General features: G+C 41.2%; 1 protein-coding gene across 1 annotated transcript in view; it reads left to right on the top strand.

Moving 5' to 3' along the window:
- LOC126259300 (ER degradation-enhancing alpha-mannosidase-like protein 3) overlaps positions 1-19,550 on the top strand; it is a 268,347-nt gene that overhangs the window by 45,109 nt on the left and 203,688 nt on the right. Inside the window, exon 4 of the mRNA XM_049955967.1 lies at positions 19,472-19,511. Within this exon, the coding sequence (XP_049811924.1) occupies positions 19,472-19,511 (40 nt within the window). The remainder of the gene's footprint in view (positions 1-19,471; positions 19,512-19,550) is intronic.

Consider the following 19,550-nt stretch of genomic DNA (forward strand, 5'->3'; position numbering starts at 1 on the left):
AAATAATAATCTTACTGCACACTTCTATGTAGCCCCCCAGGGGGTCCACAACTCTTTTGTGGATACGTGCGTAGCGAGCACGGGACCCCGAGCTAATGTGGCCTTCCTTCCTTTCCGGGCTGCATACCTTCCCTTTCCGCATCCTTCCCCATCCCCCATCTTCGCCCCCCCTCCTCCCCCTCACCTCTGGCTCTTCCCTTCCCTTTCTCCCCCTCTGGGAGTATGGTTTGTGCCTACGTCCGGAGACGGACGCTCAAAACTGTAACAAATTCTTTGCTTTCTCCACTTGCAAGTCTTCATCCTTCCTCTATCCTTCTCTTTTCCTTACCTCTTCTCTTTGCCCTTTTCTCCGCTGCAGCGTTTGAGACCTCTCTTCTTTCCCTTCCCTTTCTCTTTTTTCCTCCCTGTGCGTGTATGAAGGCCGACCCACGCATTTCCATGCGTAGCCGGTGACGGGGTAATGCGTAATTCCCCGCCACGGGTAGACAGGTAGGACACGTACGTACCCCCTGGTAATGGCCAGGCCCAGGGAGGGGTGATTACCCGAGCTGATACCTTCCGAAAGTGCCGGTTGGTCCCTCCGTCCGTTTGTCGGGAGGTGTGACCTGAGGTGTGAACAGTCACCTAAGGCGGGAGTGCCCTCAGAGAGGGCCCCCACAAGGAAGGAGCGCGCCATCGGAGACGCCGGTAATCATGGGGGATACTTTCGCAATGGTTTCCTCATCTTCTACTATGTCAGCTCACAAGCGTAAGTTCAGTGAGTCTCAGCCACAGACAGTCCATCGTTGCCACAGTTCCTTGTTGTTTCTCGGTCTGACGAAGGTCACGACTTCTCCACGGTCAACCCTTTCAGTATTCAGAAAGGTGTCGACGCAATTGCAGGTCCTGTAAAGTCTTGTTCCAGATTACGAAATGGCACCTTGTTGTTAGAAACAGTCAGTGCCCTCCAGGCACAAAAATTGCTGCGTACTTCACTGCTACACACCTTCCCTGTCCGGGTGGAACCGCACCGTACTTTAAATTCATCACGTGGGGTCGTTTATACACACTCCCTTGACGGATTGTCCGACGAGGAAATTCAGCACTACCTGTCGGACCAGGGTGTAACGGCTGTTCATAGAGTTATGAAAAGGGTTGACACGAGCATCATTCCAACCCGCACTGTCTTCTTGACATTTGACAAAGTTCAACTCCCATCGTAAATCAAAGCAGGCTATGAGATAATTTCTGTTCGCCCTTACATCCCAAACCCTACGCGTTGCTATTGGTGTCAGCGGTTCAATCGTACCAGCCAGTCCTGTTCCAATCCGGCCAAATGTGTTACGTGTGGCAAGGATGCCCATGAGGGTGCTTGTCCACCTCCACCCCCTCGCTGCATCAACTGTATGGGTGACCACGCTGCTTCCTCTCGAGATTGCCCCATTTTTAGAGATGAAAAGCTCATCCAGGAAATCAGAGTGAAGGAAAAGGTGTCGACCTTTGCTGCTCGAAAATTATTCGCCAGTCGACAGCCCACCGTGCCTCAGACAGGAAAATACAGCACTGTCCTTGCTTCTCCTTCGCCAACAAAGGAGGCGGCCACGCAGACTTGCGACCTCACCTTTACTACCACGGTCTTCAGATCAGCCAGCGCAAAGATCGCCCGTTCAACCTCACCACTTTCGCCTGCCCACTCTATGGCTCACCCTTCATAGGGTTCTGCTAAATCTCGAGCCCAAAAGTCAGACACCAAGTCTTCGAAAAAAGAGCATACTCGTGAAGATTTTTTACGTACCCCAACTTCACAACCATCGGTTCCTCCTCCATCTAAATATCATATTTCCAAGAAGGCTAATAACAAACCCAGTTCATCTTCTTCTCCGTCAAGGCGTGTCCCATCTACAGCACCACCTGGCGGAAATCGCCCTCGGCCGTCTTCTGTGCCGCCGAGGCGCACTGCTGGCGGCTGATCAACCGGCCGATCGCTGGTGGCAGGAGCTGCACCTGAACAACCTATGGATCAGGATCTTCTGCCTTCGGCTGAATGCCATTCCATGCTGTTGGTCGCAAGCTCTGAGCAGTCGTTGAGTTGACGGCAACCTTGGTCACATTCCTCCATTTTCTGTTCACCCTACGTCCATTATCCACTGGAATATCCGCGGCATTTGAGCCAATCAGGATGAATTGTTGATCCTCTTACGATCCTACTCGCCGGTCATATTCTGTTTTCAGGAAACAAAGCTGCGTCCCCATGACCGTTTTGTTCTCCCCCATTTTCAGTCCGTCCGATTTGATCTCCCCTCTGTTGAAGGCACTCCAGCCCGTGGAGGACTCTTGATTCTTCTCCATGATACTCTCCATTATCACCCAATCCACTTAAACACTTCCTTCCAAGCTGTCACTGTCCGTCTTTCCCTTTGTGGATATACCTTTTCTCTTTGTACTGTATACATTCCATCGTCCACACCAATGGCACAAGCTGATCTCCTTCATCTTCTTGGTCAGCTTCCACCCCCTATTTGCTGGTTGGGGACTTCAATGCCCACCACCCGCTTTAGGGATCTCCACATCCTTGTCCACGTGGCTCACTATTGCTAGACGTCTTCCACCAAGCGGATCTAGTTTGCCTCAACACTGGGGTCCCTACATTTTTGCCTGCCTCCACGGCAAATTTCTCTCATTTGGACCTTTCGGTCGGTACTGTTCCACTAGCTCGGCGCTTTGAATGGTTCGCCCTTGATGATACACACTTGAGTGACCACTTTCCATTTGTCCTTAGACTGCAGCCTCAACTACCATACATGCGCCTGCGACGCTGGAAGTTTGCCCAAGCCGATTGGACACTTTTTTCGTCTCTAGCGACATTCGATGACTGTCACTTTCCTAGCGTCAACGATAAGGTCACACATCTTACCGACGTTATTCTTACAGCTGCGGAACATACAATACCACGCTCCTCCGAATTGCCCCGGCGCCCCCCAGTTCCTTGGTGGAACGAGACATGCCGTTACGCAATACGTGAGGGGCGACGTGCTCTTCGCGTTTTCCGCCACCATCCTACTTTGGCCAACTGTATCCACTATAAGCAGCTCCGTGCGCGATGCCTTCGCATCATCCGCGATAGCCAAAAGGCAAGCTGTAAATTCTTTACTAGCTCATTTAACAACTTCACTCCCTCCTCGGAAGTTTGGAGTCGAATTCGACGGTTATCTGCGCGCCTAGTTTCTCCCCGGTCTCTGGGTTCACTGTCACGCGTGATACGTTAGTGGACCCCGTCGCAATTTCTAACTCCTTGGGTAAACACTTTGCTGAGATATCGAGCTCTTCAAATTACTCACTAGCATTTCTTCCGAAGAAACGTGCAGCGGAAGTGCAACCTCTTGCTTTCTTCTCTCAAAATCACGAAAGCTATAATACTGTTTTCTCCATGCGGGAACTCCAACATGCACTCTATTCTTCTCGCTCCTCCGCCCCAGGACCGGATGGTATCCACGTCCAAATGTTGCTGCATTTATCAACCCATAGTCTGCGTTACCTCCTTTGCATTTATAATCGAATTTGGACCGACAGTACTTTTCCCAGACGATGGCGGGAAGCTATCGTCGTTCCTGTTCCGAAACCAGGAAAGTACAAACATCTCCCCTCTAGCTATTGTCCCATTTCTCTCACGAGTAGTGTATGTAAGGTTTTAGAGCACATGGTGAATTGCGGTTTAGCTTGGTGGCTGGAGTCCCGCAGTCTTTTAACACCTGCCCAATGCGGTTTCCGAAAGCATCGTTCTGCAGTTGACCATCTTGTTGCTCTCTCCATTTATATCATGAACAATTTTCTCCGGAAACGCCAAACAGTAGCAATATTTTTTGATCTGGAGAGAGCATACGATACCTGTTGGAGGACAGGCATCCTCCGCACACTGTTCTCTTGGGGCTTTCGAGGTCGGCTGCCCCTTTTTCTTCGCAAATTTATGGCAGAGCGCACATTTAGAGTGCGGGTGAACACTACTCTCTCCCGTACCTTCTCCCAAGAAAACGGGGTACCCCAAGGCTCCGTGGTAAGTGTTGTACTGTTTGCCATTGCCATAAATCCAATTATGGATTGTCTCCTTTCTGATGTCTCAGGCTCCCTCTTTGTGGACGATTTTGCGATCTTCTACAGCTCTCAACGGACCAGCCTTCTTGAACGACGTCTTCAAGGATGTTTGATCGCCTCCACTCTTGGAGCATCGAAACTGGCTTCCGTTTTTCTCCCAGTAAGACTGTTTGTGTTAATTTTTGGCGACGTAAGGAGTTTCTTCCACCCTCCTTACATCTAGGACCTGTCAACCTTCCGTTTTTGGATGTCGCTAAATTCTTGGGTCTTATGTTCGACAGAAAACTGTGCTGGTCCTCCCACGTTTCCTATCTTTCGGCTCGCTGTCTGCGATCCCTCAACACCCTCCGTGCTCTGAATGGTACCTCCTGGGGAGCGGACCGAGTGGTCCTTCTCCACCTCTATCGCGCCTTAGTGCGCTCGAAATTGGACTATGGAAGCATAGTTTACTCCTCTGCTCGGCCGTCTATTCTTCGTCGTCTTGACTCTATCCACCACCGTGGATTACGTTTAGTGTCTGGAGCTTTTTACACCAGCCCTGTGGAAAGCCTTTATGCTGAGACTGCTGAACCTCCGCTGTTCAATCAGCGAGCAGTCCTTCTGAGTCGTTATGCTAGCCATCTGTCTTCTATGCCTGCTAATCCAGCCCATGACATTTTTTTCGACGCCTCCTTGGATGTAGGGTATGCAGGCTGCCCCTCCTCCCTACTACCATCGGGAGTCCGCTTCCATCAACTGCTCCATTCTCTTTCCTTTTGCTTTCCTAAAACCTTCTTTACAACTTGGGGTACAGCACCGCCTTGGCTCCGTCCCCAGATCTGCCTGCTCCGTGACCTTTGTCAATTTCCCAAGGATGGTACCCCTTCACTTGTTTATCGTCGGGCATTTGCTGCTCTGTGCGCACAAATGAAGGAAGCCGCATTTATTTACACTGATGGCTCGAAAACATCGTTAGGTGTAGGGAGTGCCTATATTGTTGGCGACACGCCAAATCAATTTCGGCTTCCTGACCAGTGTTCGGTTTATACTGCGGAGCTTTACGCTGTTCTCCAGGCTGTCCACTACATCCGCCACCATCAGCGGATACAGTATGTTATCTGCTCAGATTCTCTCAGCTCTCTCCTCAGTCTCAAGCTCTTTACCCTGTCCACCCTCTGGTCCACCGGATTCAGGACTGTCTGCGCTTGCTCCACCTGGGGGGCGTCTCGGTGGCGTTCCTCTGGCTCCCGGGACATGTTGGTATCTGTGGAAATGAGGCGGCCGATATAGCGGCCAAGGCTGCAGTCTCTCTTCTTCGGCCAGCTATTCAATCGATTCCCTTCACCGATCTACGGAGCGTTTTATTTCGTCGAGTTGTTCTTTTATGGCACGCACATTGTTCGACACTTCCCCATAATAAATTGCGGGACGTGAAAGCTCTTCCTTGTGCTTGGACCTCTTCCTCCCGAACGCGTCGTCGGGAGGAGGTAATTTTAACTAGACTTCGGATAGGGCACTGTCTTTTTAGCCATCGACATCTTTTAAGCGGCGATCCTCCCCCCACTCTGTCCCCACTGCTCTCAGCTGTGGACGGTACGACAGCTTTTAATTGAGTGCCCCTATTTTACTCCGTTACGCGTCCGTCTACAGCTGTCGCCTGATATATCGTCCATTTTAGCAGATGACACGCACTCGGCCGATTGTGTTCTCGAGTTTATTAGTGCCAGTGATATGACGTCAGTCATTTGAAGCTTTTTTTGGGGACAACCAACCCCTTTCTGTAGTGGATTTTTAATTTTCCTTCTGCTTTTAGTTTCTCCATTTTTTTGAGTTTCATTCCCATTTCTGCTGGTTTCCATTTTCGTTTTTTACTGTTTCCTAAGTCACGGACCGGTCGCTAATGACTATAGCAGTTTTCGCCCTATATAAAAAAAAAAAAAAAAACTTCTATGTAGTAAATACTTTTCTAAACATTGCTGCAATGCCCCACCAGATTAGGCTATAGGACACTATTCAGTGAAAGTATGTCAGCAAATACATCCATGAAGCCACGCGGTGAGAGATATTAAGTGCAAAGAAGGCACAACTGAGCTTTTTGTTTAACTTTTCCATGTATTAGTCCCACTTCAATTTGTCACATGTCTTGACATGTAGAAATTCCACTCCCAGAGGTTCATTTAGAATACGTACCTCTATTTCTGGTACCTACAAGTCATTTTTATTCTTGTGGAATTGCATAATGGGAGTCTGTGTAAGATTTGAAAGTTTATCTGCATGTTGTGAACCACTTGTAAGCATGTTAGACTATTCTCGTATTTGTAGCTGGTGCATTATCAGTGTGCTTGTATGATCTGCAAATGTAACAGTTTTGAAGAGTCATCCAATGCCTTTGGTAAATGATTGCTGCAAGTCATATGAACAGGAATGGGCAAAGTACTAAAGTTTTCAAGACTCCATGATTAACATGTAATAAGGAAATGTGGTTCTGCCTTGAAAAAACACAATGTTTCTTGTTTTACCATTCAAACACATTTCGCGATGTTTCTCCATCTTCAGTAGATTTTATTTCGTTATCTGTTGAACAACATCCAAAGAATTTATGCATTATGATATTTACCAGTTCTTGGGATTATGGTAATCACATTACTATAAGTATTGACAGAGATATTAACATGAAAAATAAATGTATACCTTATTAATTAATATTCATAAGTCTGTCTGTTGTTTGTAGCACAGCTATAATTATTGCCTTCAAGTATGTCATCCGCAGTTAATAAGTGTTTTATTACATAATTTATCCAATTTTAGACCTGATATGATGTTGTTGATATTTTTCTGTAGTACTACTTTCATTATATTACATTGTATTTTTTGTTTACAAAGTTTTATTTTATTCTTTGACTAGCATTTTTAGGTTACAGTACTATTTTTTGAAAAAATGTTGAAATGTATGCTGATTGTGATTAGGCTTTGTGAGATGGTGAGTGGAGATAGAGATAGCTGACTACTTTTTGTGGATCTTGTGTTTTCATACTTCTGCATGATATTCAACTGGAGCTTGCTAATGCACACTGTTTCACTGTTTGTGTGCATGCGTGAGTGTGTGTGTTTTCCTGCAAATGTGGAATGACTGTTATTATTCTTAAGTGCCCTTTGCGTTCAGTGTATCCAGTGTTAAAATTTCTACTGTTTGTCCAATATAAATTGAGTTGTAGTCTTGACGCATGAGTTGGTAGATCCCGAATATGTTGCATTTGTCTGTGTTTGTGTTAGTTGCTCTCAGTTGCTTTTGTATTGAGTTCTCTCTTCTATAGGCAATTGCCAGGCCTTGTTTTATATTGCCTATTCTCTGAGATGCTTTGTTGTAGTTAGTGTGTGCCATTTTTTTGTGGATGCTTTTTTTTTCAGCTGTGTTGTGTGTGTGTGTGTGTGTGTGTGTGTGTGTGTGTGTGTTCTGCATGCCTGTGGATGTATACCGGTGTTGCTGTTTTCTGCTGTGTGTTGAGTGCTTTCTTCAATTTTGTTTTAATTTTTTTTATTTAGTTTGTCTATCAAGTTTTTATCCATTTTCGACTGCTATGTATTTGAGGATTTGTAGCTCATTTTTGTAGTTGTTCTCGTTGGGGGGAGTTTTATTCAATATGTGTAGCATGTGTCAGAATCCAGCTTTCTTGTTGATAATGGGATGGTTTGAAAGTTGATATGTGGTTGTGCTGTTTCTTTTGGATTTTTTGAATATGGAAAATTGGTGTTGGTTATTGTATCCATGTATTGTGATGCCTAAGAAATGTTCTTTTCTGATTCTAAGGTGAATTTTGTCTATGGGTTAACTGTGTATATATCATTGTGGTTTCGTTGTGTACTGTCGAGTGTTTCGTCTAGAGGGCATATGTTGTCATCTACATAGCAATGCCAGTATATTATTCTGTCTTGTTTGGGTTTCAGTATGGTTCAATTATTTTGATTTCAGTGGGATTTAGGAAGATTTTGGCTAGGATTCCACTGATTGGTGATCCAATGGGGAGTCCATCCTGTTGTGAGTAGAAGGGGTTGTCAAATGTGAAATTGTTTTGTAATTAATTATAGAATGCTTGTTATTTCTTTTATGTGCTGTTTGGGAATGTCTTTTTGTTGTTCTAATTTGTGTCCCATGGACCTTGCCATTGGTGGGGAGGCTTGCGTGCCTCAGCGTTACAGATAGCCTTACCGTAGGTGCAACCACAATGGAGGAGTATCTGTTGAGAGGCCAGACAAACATGTGGTTCCTGAAGAGGGGCAGCAGCCTTTTCAGTAGTTGCAGGGGCAACAGTATGGATGATTGACTGATCTGGCCTTGTAAAATTAACCAAAACGGCCTTGCTGTGCTGGTACTGCGAACGGCTGAAAGCAAGGGGAAACTACAGCCGTAAATTTTCCCGAGGACATGCAGCTTTACTGTATGATTAAATGATGATGGCGTCCTCTTGGGTAAAATATTCCGGAGGTAAAATAGTCCCCCATTCGGATCTCCGGGCGGGGACTACTCAAGAGGACGTCGTTATCAGGAGAATGATAACTGGCGTTCTACGGATCGGAGCGTGGAATGTCAGATCCCTTAATCGGGCAGGTAGGTTAGAAAATTTAAAAAGGGAAATGGATAGGTTAAAGTTAGATATAGTGGGAATTAGTGAAATTCGGTGGCAGGAGGAACAAGACTTTTGGTCAGGTGATTACAGGATTATAAATACAAAATCAAATAGGGGTAATGCAGGAGTAGGTTTAATAATGAATAAAAAAATAGGAGTGCGGGTTAGCTACTACAAACAGCATAGTGAACGCATTATTGTGGCCAAGATAGACACAAAGCCCACGCCTACTACAGTAGTACAAGTTTATATGCCAACTAGCTCTGCAGATGATGAAGAAATTGATGAAATGTATGACGAGATAAAAGAAATTATTCAGATAGTGAATGGAGACGTAAATTTAATAGTCATGGGTGACTGGAATTCGCCGGTAGGAAAAGGGAGAGAAGGAAACAGTAGGTGAATATGGATTGGGGGGAAGAAATGAAAGAGGAAGCGGCCTTGTAGAATTTTGCACAGAGCATAACTTAATCATGGCTAACACTTGGTTCAAGAAAGGTTGTATACCTGGAAGAATCCTGGAGATACTAAAAGGTATTAGATAAATTATATAATGGTAAGACAGAGATTTAGGAACCAGGTTTTAAATTGTAAGACATTTCCAGGGGCAGATGTGGATTCTGACCACAATCTATTGGTTATGAACTGCAGATTGATACTGAAGAAACTGCAAAAAGGTGGGAATTTAAGGAGATGGGACCTGGATAAACTGAAAATACCGGAGGTTGTAGAGAGTTTCAGGAAGAGCATAAGGGAACAATTGACAGGAATGGGGGAAAGAAATACAGTAGAAGAAGAATGGGTAGCTCTGAGGGATGAAGTAGTGAAGGCAGCAGAGGATCAAGTAGGTACAAAAGACCAGGGCTAATAGAAATCCTTGGGTAACAGAAGAAATATTGAATTTAATTGATGAAAGGAGAAAATATAAAAATGCAGTAAATGAAGCAGGCAAAAAGGAATACAAACGTCTCAAAAATGAGATCGACAGGAAGTGAAAAATGGCTAAGCAGGGATGGCTAGAGGACAAATGTAAGGATGTAGAGGCTTGTCTCACTAGGGGTAAGATAGATACTGCCTACAGGAAAATTAAAGAGACCTTTGGAGAGAAGAGAACCACTTGTATGAGTATCAAGAGCTCAAATGGCAACCCAGTTCTAAGCAAAGAAGGGAAGGCAGAAAGGTGGAAGGAGTATATAGAGGGTTTATACAAGGTCGATGTACTTGAGGACAATATTATGGAAATGGAAGAGGATGTAGATGAAGATAAAATGGGAGATAAGATACTGCGTGAAGTGTTTGACAGAGCACTGAAAGACCTGAGTCAAAACAAGGCCCCTGGAGTAGACAACATTCCATTAGAACTAGTGATGGCCTTGGGAGAACCAGTCATGACAAAACTCTACCATCTGGTGAGCAAGATGTATGAGACAGGCGAAATACCCACAGACTTCAAGAAGAATATAATAATTCCAATCCCAAAGAAAGCAGGTGTTGGCAGATGTGAAAATTACCGAACTATCAGTTTAATAAGTCACAGCTGCAAAATACTAACGCGAATTCTTTACAGACGAATGGAAAAAATGGTAGAAGCGGACCTCGGGGAAGATCAGTTTGGATTCCGTAGAAATGTTGGAACACGTGAGACAATACTAACCTTACGACTTATCTTAGAAGAAAGATTAAGGAAAGGCAAACCTACGTTTCTAGCATTTGTAGACTTAGAGAAAGCTTTTGACAACGTTAACTGGAATACTCTCTTTCAAATTCTGAAGGTGGCAGGGGTAAAATACAAGGAGCGAAAGGCTATTTACAATTTGTACAGAAACCAGATGGCAGTTATACGAGTCGAGGGACATGAAAGGGAAGCAGTAGTTGGGAAGGGAGTGAGACAGGGTTGTAGCCTCTCCCCGATGTTATTCAATCTGTATATTGAGCAAGCAGTAAAGAAAACAAAAGAAAAATTCGGAGTAGGTATTAAAATTCATGGAGAAGAAGTAAAAACTTTGAGGTTTGCCGATGACATTGTAATTCTGTCAGAGACAGCAAAGGACTTGGAAGAGCAGTTGAACGGAATGGACAGTGTCTTGAAAGGAGGATATAAGATGAACATCAACAAAAGCAAAACGAGTATAATGGAATGTAGTCAAATTAAATCGGGTGATGCTGAGGGGATTAGATTAGGAAATGAGACACTTAAAGTAGTAAAGGAGTTTTGCTATTTAGGGAGTAAAATAACTGATGATGGTCGAAATAGAGAGGATATAAAATGTAGACTGGCAATGGCAAGGAAATCGTTTCTGAAGAAGAGAAATTGTTAACATCGAGCATAGATTTAAGTGTCAGGAAGTCGTTTCTGAAAGTATTTGTATGGAGTGTAGCGATGTATGGAAGTGAAACATGGACGATAACCAGTTTGGACAAGAAGAGAATAGAAGCTTTCGAAATGTGGTGCTACAGAAGAATGCTGAAGATAAGGTGGGTAGATCACGTAACTAATGAGGAGGTATTGAATAGGATTGGGGATAAGAGAAGTTTGTGGCACAACTTTACTAGAAGAAGGTATCAGTTGGTAGGACATGTTTTGAGGCATCAAGGGATCACAAATTTAGCATTGGAGGGCAGCGTGGAGGGTAAAAATTGTAGAGGGAGACCAAGAGATGAATACACTAAGCAGATTCAGAAGGATGTAGGTTGCAGTAGGTACTGGGAGATGAAGCAGCTTGCACAGGATAGAGTAGCATGGAGAGCTGCATCAAACCAGTCTCAGGACTGAAGACCACCACAACAACAACAACAACAACAACAACAATTTGTGTTTGACGATGTCTGTGGTTTCTATCGTGGAACTATAGGTGTGCATGGATATGATGCCAGATAATGTGAGTTTGGCTGTTGTTGCTACGTATGTTGACGTGTCTGATCTGTTCTATAAGGTCTTCAGTTGCATATACTTCTGTTGTTTGTGTATATATTATGTTTCTGTAAGTATGTGTGTTTTTCTCTGGCTAGGTGATGTATGGGTGCACCTCTGTATTTATGAGTGGGCATGTTTGTATTTCCTGTTTATGGATCTTTGGTAGGCTGTTTAGTGTGGGTGCTGTGGTGTTTTTTTGTTTTAGCCATTTATCTTTCTGTTTCGTGAATATGTGTGATATGTTTTTTTAGAAGGCTCTGTGACTCTCCCTGGTATCTTTTGTTGGTTTGCTGATTAGTTTTATTATGTTGTTTCGTTCTCTAAATTTTAGGGCTTTATTTTTGTACTTCTTTTGCTTTATTATTTCCATGGTGTTGCTCTTGTCTGATTTTTGTGATGAGAACTCTGTTGCTTCTAAGTTTTGTTATTATTTTTCTAGATGTTTTTCTACCTCATTTTTTTTGTTCCTGTCAGTACTTTATTTTTCTTTTCCTTTATTGTGCATCTGATTTCCTCAGCTATTAGATCTCTTGTTAGCCCTGCATTGAAAATAATGTTCGCATTCCTCTCCTGTTGTTTTATTTTGTTTCACTTTTTGTTATTAGGTTCTCTATTGTCATGTGTGTAACCTGTGTGTTGACACTGGATTTAGGTCCTCCTCCTAGTAGGTTTAATTCTTGTTTTGTGAATTTTATGGTAGTTAGGTTGGTCAGTCATCTATGGAATGTGTGGTTTGTTTGCCTGTTGTTTCTAATATTAACTAGTGTGTTAACTTTCTATAAGTGTGTGCAGTTGTTGTTGTTGTTTTCCCCACTTTCTTTCCATTAGAACTTACGCATCGTATTTGACTCTTTTCATGATGTTGATAAATATTTCTGAGATTTTTATGATTTGCTGGTTCAGGATGAGTTTAGAACAATTCAAGGGTGAACATATCCTTCTTGGAATGCCGGTATTTAATTTCCTGTTTCAGCCAACCCATGTTTGCTTTTTACTTGGCATGTTGTACTGCAGATGATATACTGTTTACAGTGGTGTGTACATACTTAAGTGTTACTTTATGTAAGAGAAAATTTTTGTTGAATTTTGCGTTGAGTATAGCCTGCTGCAGTTTTCCTATTGCACTTCTGAATTAGTTGTAGAAAATGACTGGCATGGCACTGAGATTATCACTTTGTGTTCAAGGAAATTTCTGTTACCATGCTTGCTTCCCTGTATGTAATAAAGAAATGTAGTTCTGCCTTGAGCAAACACAATTTTTCTTGTTTTACATACCATACATGTTTCAGAGGAGGTTCTCTATCTCAGTGGGTTTTATTTTATTATGTGTTGAAAATATACAAATAATTTACGCATTGTGATATTTACCAGTTTTTGAGGTATCTTATTTACATTACTGTAAGCACTGACAAAAATATCAATGTGAGAAATAAATATATAACTGATTATTATACATTGGTGTTCAGAAGTCAGTCTGCTGTTTGCAACACAGCTGTAACTATTGCTTTAGGGGATGTAATCTGCAACTAATAAGCATTTATCAATGTTTTGTGATGTAAACTTTCAAATTTTAGACCTGATATGGTATTATTGATTTTTTATGGCTCTGCTTTCATTATATTATGTTGATTTGTAAACAGAGTCAACTGTCTCATTCTTTGACTAGCATTTTTTATGTTACAGCACTGTTTTTCGAAACATGATAAACAAACTGAACCAGAAAATTAAAACAAAAATGAAAAATACACCCAACCCACAGCAGCAAATAGATCAACAACAATACATACCCACAGGCTACAGGTATACAGAACATAAACTCATGCAATGCAAACATACATAGCACATCTGAAAAAGAAACATCCAAATAAATGGCACATATTCACCCACACTAACAAAGCAGCTCACAGAATAGACAATATATTCAAAAAACAAGGGTTGAAAATTGCCTGCAGAACAAACAACTCTATACCAAAGAAACCCAGGGCAACTAACACAATCACAGATAAACAGAGCACATCTGTGATCTACTAACTCATGTGTTAAGACTGCAACTTAATTGATGTTGGACAAACAAGCAGAAATTTTAACATCGGGTACACTGAATACAGAAAGGCACTTAAGAGTACCAACAGTCATTCCACATTTGCACATCATCTCATGGACAAGAAATGTAAACCTACAGAGAAAAACACAGACTTAAAAATTCTTAAATGCAGCAGTAGCCCTCCACCCAAACTTGCAGTAGAGGAAAATTACCTTATTCAAAAAACCGTAGTGGAAGGAAAAGACGTGATGAATGAATACTTACCAATTGGTAAGTATCATAATGCATAAATTCTTTGGGTGTTGTTCAACAGATAATGAAATAAAACTCACTGAATATGGAGGAACTTTCTGAAACATGTATGGGTAGTAAAACAAGAAAAACTGTATTCGTTAAAGACTGAACCCCATTTCCTTATTATGTGTTAGAAAGCATACGTGGACAAGGAAGGTATTTCAAACATAAAATTACTATCCATTCTTTCTGTTTCTATGCTCCAAATTTTCTTTTATTGTTGTAATATATTTTATTATTGTGACCTTCGGATTTCTGTTTTTTAGATATGGTGACACCTCTGGAAAGAGAAAGCCTTAAATGTCATAAGATTTTAACTGATGCAATAGAATTTTATCATCTATTTAGTCAAAGGCCTTGGCAAGGTTACGAAAATGCCATAAGTGTAATTAGTCTTCTTTAATTCTACCAGAACTGAGTTTATTAGATCATATATAACTTTTTCTTTAGAGAACCCTGTACAGAACCCAAATTTACCACTGATGTATAATTTTGAATCATAGGGCAGCTTCTTCCACAATGCCCACACAATTTCAGATTCAGAATTCTAATTTAAGGAACCAGTTATCACAATATTCTGTTGTGAAATCCTTTCCTTGAAAATCTGATGCTAACTAGATGATATATTCTCATTACAAGCTGTCTTGTTTCTGCTCTGACCATAATTCTTCTACAAATCTGTTTTATAAATTCTGAAAAAGTCATATTCAATATGTCTCAATTCAATCCTAATGTATTGTTTTACTGGCCAGGATATCAACCTCTGTGTTGATTTTTTTCTGGTCGCACATTGTCACTGATAAAGTTCTTCCACAATTCTCAATAAAGTTCACTGGATGCAGACTTCCCTCTTTCTTTTGTGGATCAAAGTTTCCTTATTTATTTTAACAGTTCAACCTTGTATACCACATGTGGTGAACAGGTCTGCCGATTCCGTATTTGATGCTGCAAAGATTCCAGTTGGCTACAGATTTGTGAAGGAGGAAGTGTTCCTTTCACCTTCACTTGCAGATTTTATTCAAGAATTTACATATTTCTTTATGTTACTCTGTTTACAGTAAACAGTATCTCTGATTTTTACAAAGTTTTCTGACTTGGTTCTACGTTTTCATCCTTGAAATCTGCTTACTTAAGTTTTGTCATCAGTGCAATACAGATCGCATTCTCTCTTAGCTGCAGCAATGCTGTATGTGACTGAATCACTTCTTTCCATGCTTCTGGCTTGGAATAGCTGTTGCATTATGCTTGTAGCAGTTGCGTGCACGAAACTGATCGCAGCCTCAGTGTCAGCTTCACCTGACACTGCAAAAGGTTTGTGTCAGAAAGTGGTTAAGATATTCTGTAATAAGCTGCCTTCTCAATAGTTTCTGAGAACATGGGAAGAATAGAGATAAGTCTATAATTAGAGGTCATTAGTATAAGTGGAAGTTGAATGAAAATGAACAGATGGAAAAAAGTAAGTGAATTATTTCTTATTTCGAAAGTAATCCCCATATCTGATAATACATTTATCCCACTGTGAGACAAGATCATCAGTGCCTTCATGGAAAAGGTATTTGCAGTTGCTTACAGAACCATGTGCACCTTTTTGTCTGACGCAAATTGGCGACCATGAATGTCTTCCTTCAGGACTCCAAAAATATCGAAATTGCACGGGAAGAGATTAGGAATGTGTGGAGGATGTGTAAGGGCTTTCCAGTGAAACTTCTACACCATAGTCGAAACAAACTTGGCAACATGTGGGCCCATCCTCTCTCCATAGGTGAACCCCAAGTCATCCTCATCTGCCGCTGGTCAACATGCTGGTCCAATTTGAGATCTCTTTTTACATTTTCTAATATTACTTTCAATTCTTGGCACTGTCAATGTTCCAGACGTCTCTGTCCTATTATTTTGATATGGCATTGTAACATGCTTAGATGGCTTTTATTTTTACTTTGGGTAAGCAGTCTCGTCCTCCATGGACTTCTTTTGTAAACAAGGGACTGTTGAACAAGTATTTTGATCCCTTAATTCTCACACAACCAAGTAAGTAATTCAGTGTTAACATACAATCATGTAAGTGCACCTCTTAAATTTCTGCACTTCCATGTCGTGATCTGGTAAGCCTAACACATGTATGAAAATACCTTCAGATTTTTTCTTATATTTGAAAAAAAAATAGGTAATTTGATTTTTAACCTTTGCGCATTCCAAGTTGCCAGTTTTCTTTTGTTTCTATCCTAAGTGTTGTAACTTTATATTTAGTTATTCAGAAACTCTGTCTTTCCAAGACATTTACCCAAAAAAGGGTGAAAATGTTGGAAACCACAGGGACTGGGCAGCCAGTGCTCTATTTACACTTAATGTTTTTGGAAATTAGGTGGTCATAACTACTTGTAGAAACATTCAAATTTAGACTATCCTGTGTGTGGTGCAATGCTTGAGTCACACCCATGTGAGATAGCCCTATCCTGTTCAGTGACTTTTGAAGCAATACATTTACGTGCTTGATAAAACGAATCATCCAAGGGAAGCTATGTGGCTGTCAGTCTCAATTGAATAGTTGGGGCTGCAGGCCAAACTGTTTCTGTCACCCTATAGTTCAATTCTTTTATCTTGGCGGTTCGCGCATGCCCGCCCAGACGCGGGAGGTTGCTGCGTTGCCAGTTGTACACGCCAAGAGAAGCAGCGTCATAGTATAGTTCGCAAACTTACATTTAGGGGGGAGCGCGCAGTTTATGAAGTAAAGCCACCACGGCCACATTAACACTTTCGCTGCTACAGAGACGTGCTCCCCGCATTCTGCGATTTTGTTATCATTGCACTGCTTGCCTGTGCAGACACATGGTGTTTCGACTGCTTTGACACACTTTATCATTCGATTTCACAAAAACTATTTGGCCAAAAAATTTGATTTTTACACATCTTCTTGACTGATACCTTCCCCCCATAAATGACTTAATTTTGTTTCGAAGTTCAACGCAGTTATTGTGCAGCATTAGGTGTAGTAAACCATTGCACGAAATTTTGAAGAGTTTGCTGAGGTAAAAGTCCATAGTGTATACTTTCTGTATAGTCGATTTTAGTTGCCACTATAAATTTCAAAAAATTACATTCAAACGAATGAAATTCATGAAGTAAGACACTTCGATATTGTTTTAAATAAAGAAAATATTAAGCACCGAACAAGGCTTGAACTCAGGACCTTTCGCTTAGCAGCTATACACTTTTTTTCTCATTTTTTGTTCGTTATTGATCGTTGTGTTTGGTCGTTGCGGATGTCGCAAGACATCCTGTTCATGTTCGGTGGTTGATCATTCCACTCAGTTTTTTATTACAGAGGCCAACCGGCTCTCTGACCGAACACGCTGAGCTACCGTGCCGGCGACTTTAACCATTACGCTAATGCAGCTCGTCATTCAATACTCCTCTCGGAGGACTTTAAATATCATGCAAAATACCGACAAATACTGTTGGTATGACTATGAAATACTCATGTTTCGTCGAAGTACAATAGGAAATAAACAATTACCGCTGTTCTTTATTGCGAAAAAGTGGTTAATGGGAATGATACAAATTCCTTTTCTTGCTATCTCCTGAATTAGGAGGCTTATTGCTCGTTTGGTATAATTAATTAATAGAATATGAAGCAATTGGTATAAAGAATGCTTTTTCCAAACTTTCTATTAAAGAAAGTCTGCTATCAAGACACTGCTTTTGTTCAATTACTTTATTTATGACTGAACGTTTCTAAAACTGAAGGCACTCATCTGTGCTCTGCACTGCAGTCGAGCTCTGGCAACGTCGTTCTCTGTTCATTGGCTGACTGTGTTTTGTGACATCAGATGCGCAGAACGAATCTAAACTCGGCCGCCTTCATAAATGACGCGCACTTTAGTAATCACTACATCACCTTCCTTATGAAGGTAATTTGCCAAAGAACCTAAATCACACATGACATTGCTATGCTGTAAACTTGGCTTAAAAATACTAGTTGCACACTATTCTCTGTCCAGGTTGTTCTGTGGTTATTTGCAGGAGGACACTCTTTGTTTTTTTAAACTGTTTATTACTATTGTTATTACTTGAATTTTTTCCCCTGTTTTGTCAAATTCTTCCTGAACTCAGTGTTTTCGCACTTTTGTCTACAATCTCCATAAGAATGAAGACATCTAGATTAAAGCTAGCAGGCTTGTAGTATCTGTTAAATCCCTTGCCTGATTTAACAAGTTTGATCACCGTCCCGTCCTCTACACTGTTCTGAAACTTATGCTTCCAACTGCAGCTTTCAGCTGTTCTAATTCTTCCTGTGCTACTGACTAATCATCTTTGTTTTAAGGAATACAGCTCCTTTTCCATAATCGTGGAGTGATAAACTCAACAGCTGGAGAACCAAAGCCCTCAACCATATCCTTCCAAGCACTTTGCTTCAAAGCATCCAACATGGGGAAAAACAATAGGCAGTCATCAGACTTCCGACCCCTTTGCAATACTTTGCAGCAGTTTTCACACTTCTCCAATTTGTCAATATTTATTTAGCGTGGTCAGATTATTTAATCCCAGAATGAATTTTTTCTCTGCTTTGTAGTGTCCACTGATTTGAAACTTCCTGGCACATTAAAACTCTGTACTGGACTGGGGCTTAAACATGGGACCAGGTGAAAACAAAGGTCTCTGAAGTTTTGGGATGGCACACTGTTTTAGTCTGCCAGGAAGTTTCAGATTATGTAATATTAGCTGTTCAGCGAAAAATGATTATTAGGTGTTTTTTGCTGTTGTATTAAATCAACAATAACTGGCTTGTGATACTTATTTTACACGAGCAACAGTACTTAGTTAACAAAACATTGCATTACTTAAATAGTTGTCCATGAAAGATGTTATTTCGAAAACCAATGGTTTATTCCTTCTCAGTAACAGACAGAAAGGAAAGGCTGATTCAGGAGAAGAACATTTACTGTGGATCTTTGCTGACTCAGTATTCAGAACGATATTTTGCCCGCCTTTTTTTTTAAAGCACTTACCAACTATGTTCATTTATTAGTTAAGACATTAGGCTCACATTTGAAAAGGACAGAGTTCAAACTCATTTCTAGCCTTCCAGGTTCAGTTTTCCCTAAATTAATTAAGGCAAGTGGCGGTACCCATTGTCAACAATATGTTAAACTCTAATCTTCCTTTTCTTCCATTTAGTCTTTCATCTTTCTTCCCACACTCTTCCTTTGGGCCTCATCAAGAAGAGGCAAGTACTTTTGAAAATGTGGTTTGCACTGTTATTTTTTTCATGTGGGGTTTTTACCCTCAATTGCCATGTGTATTATAGAAAACAAGATTTGGTTCTTAGAGTGTGTTAAGGAAAATGATTTTGGTATTTGTTGAACTATATTTACTAGCCATTAATATGTCAGCATTAAACACTAAATTTCTTCATTTTAGGTAACATCATTTTAGTATAGAGTTTTACCTGTAATTTGAATCATTTTTAACTAAAGCCACTTGGTAATGTTACATGTATGTATTACTCAGTTGTAAAAACATTAAACTTTAATGATGCTTTTGTTACAGTTTTTCTTTGACACTGGTTGATTCAATGGACACCTTAGTTGTAAGTATTAGTTAGGTACTACTGTGATGATTACAGTAA

This window comes from Schistocerca nitens, chromosome 5, assembly GCF_023898315.1.
Source record: "Schistocerca nitens isolate TAMUIC-IGC-003100 chromosome 5, iqSchNite1.1, whole genome shotgun sequence".
NCBI classification, from domain to species: domain Eukaryota; kingdom Metazoa; phylum Arthropoda; class Insecta; order Orthoptera; family Acrididae; genus Schistocerca; species Schistocerca nitens.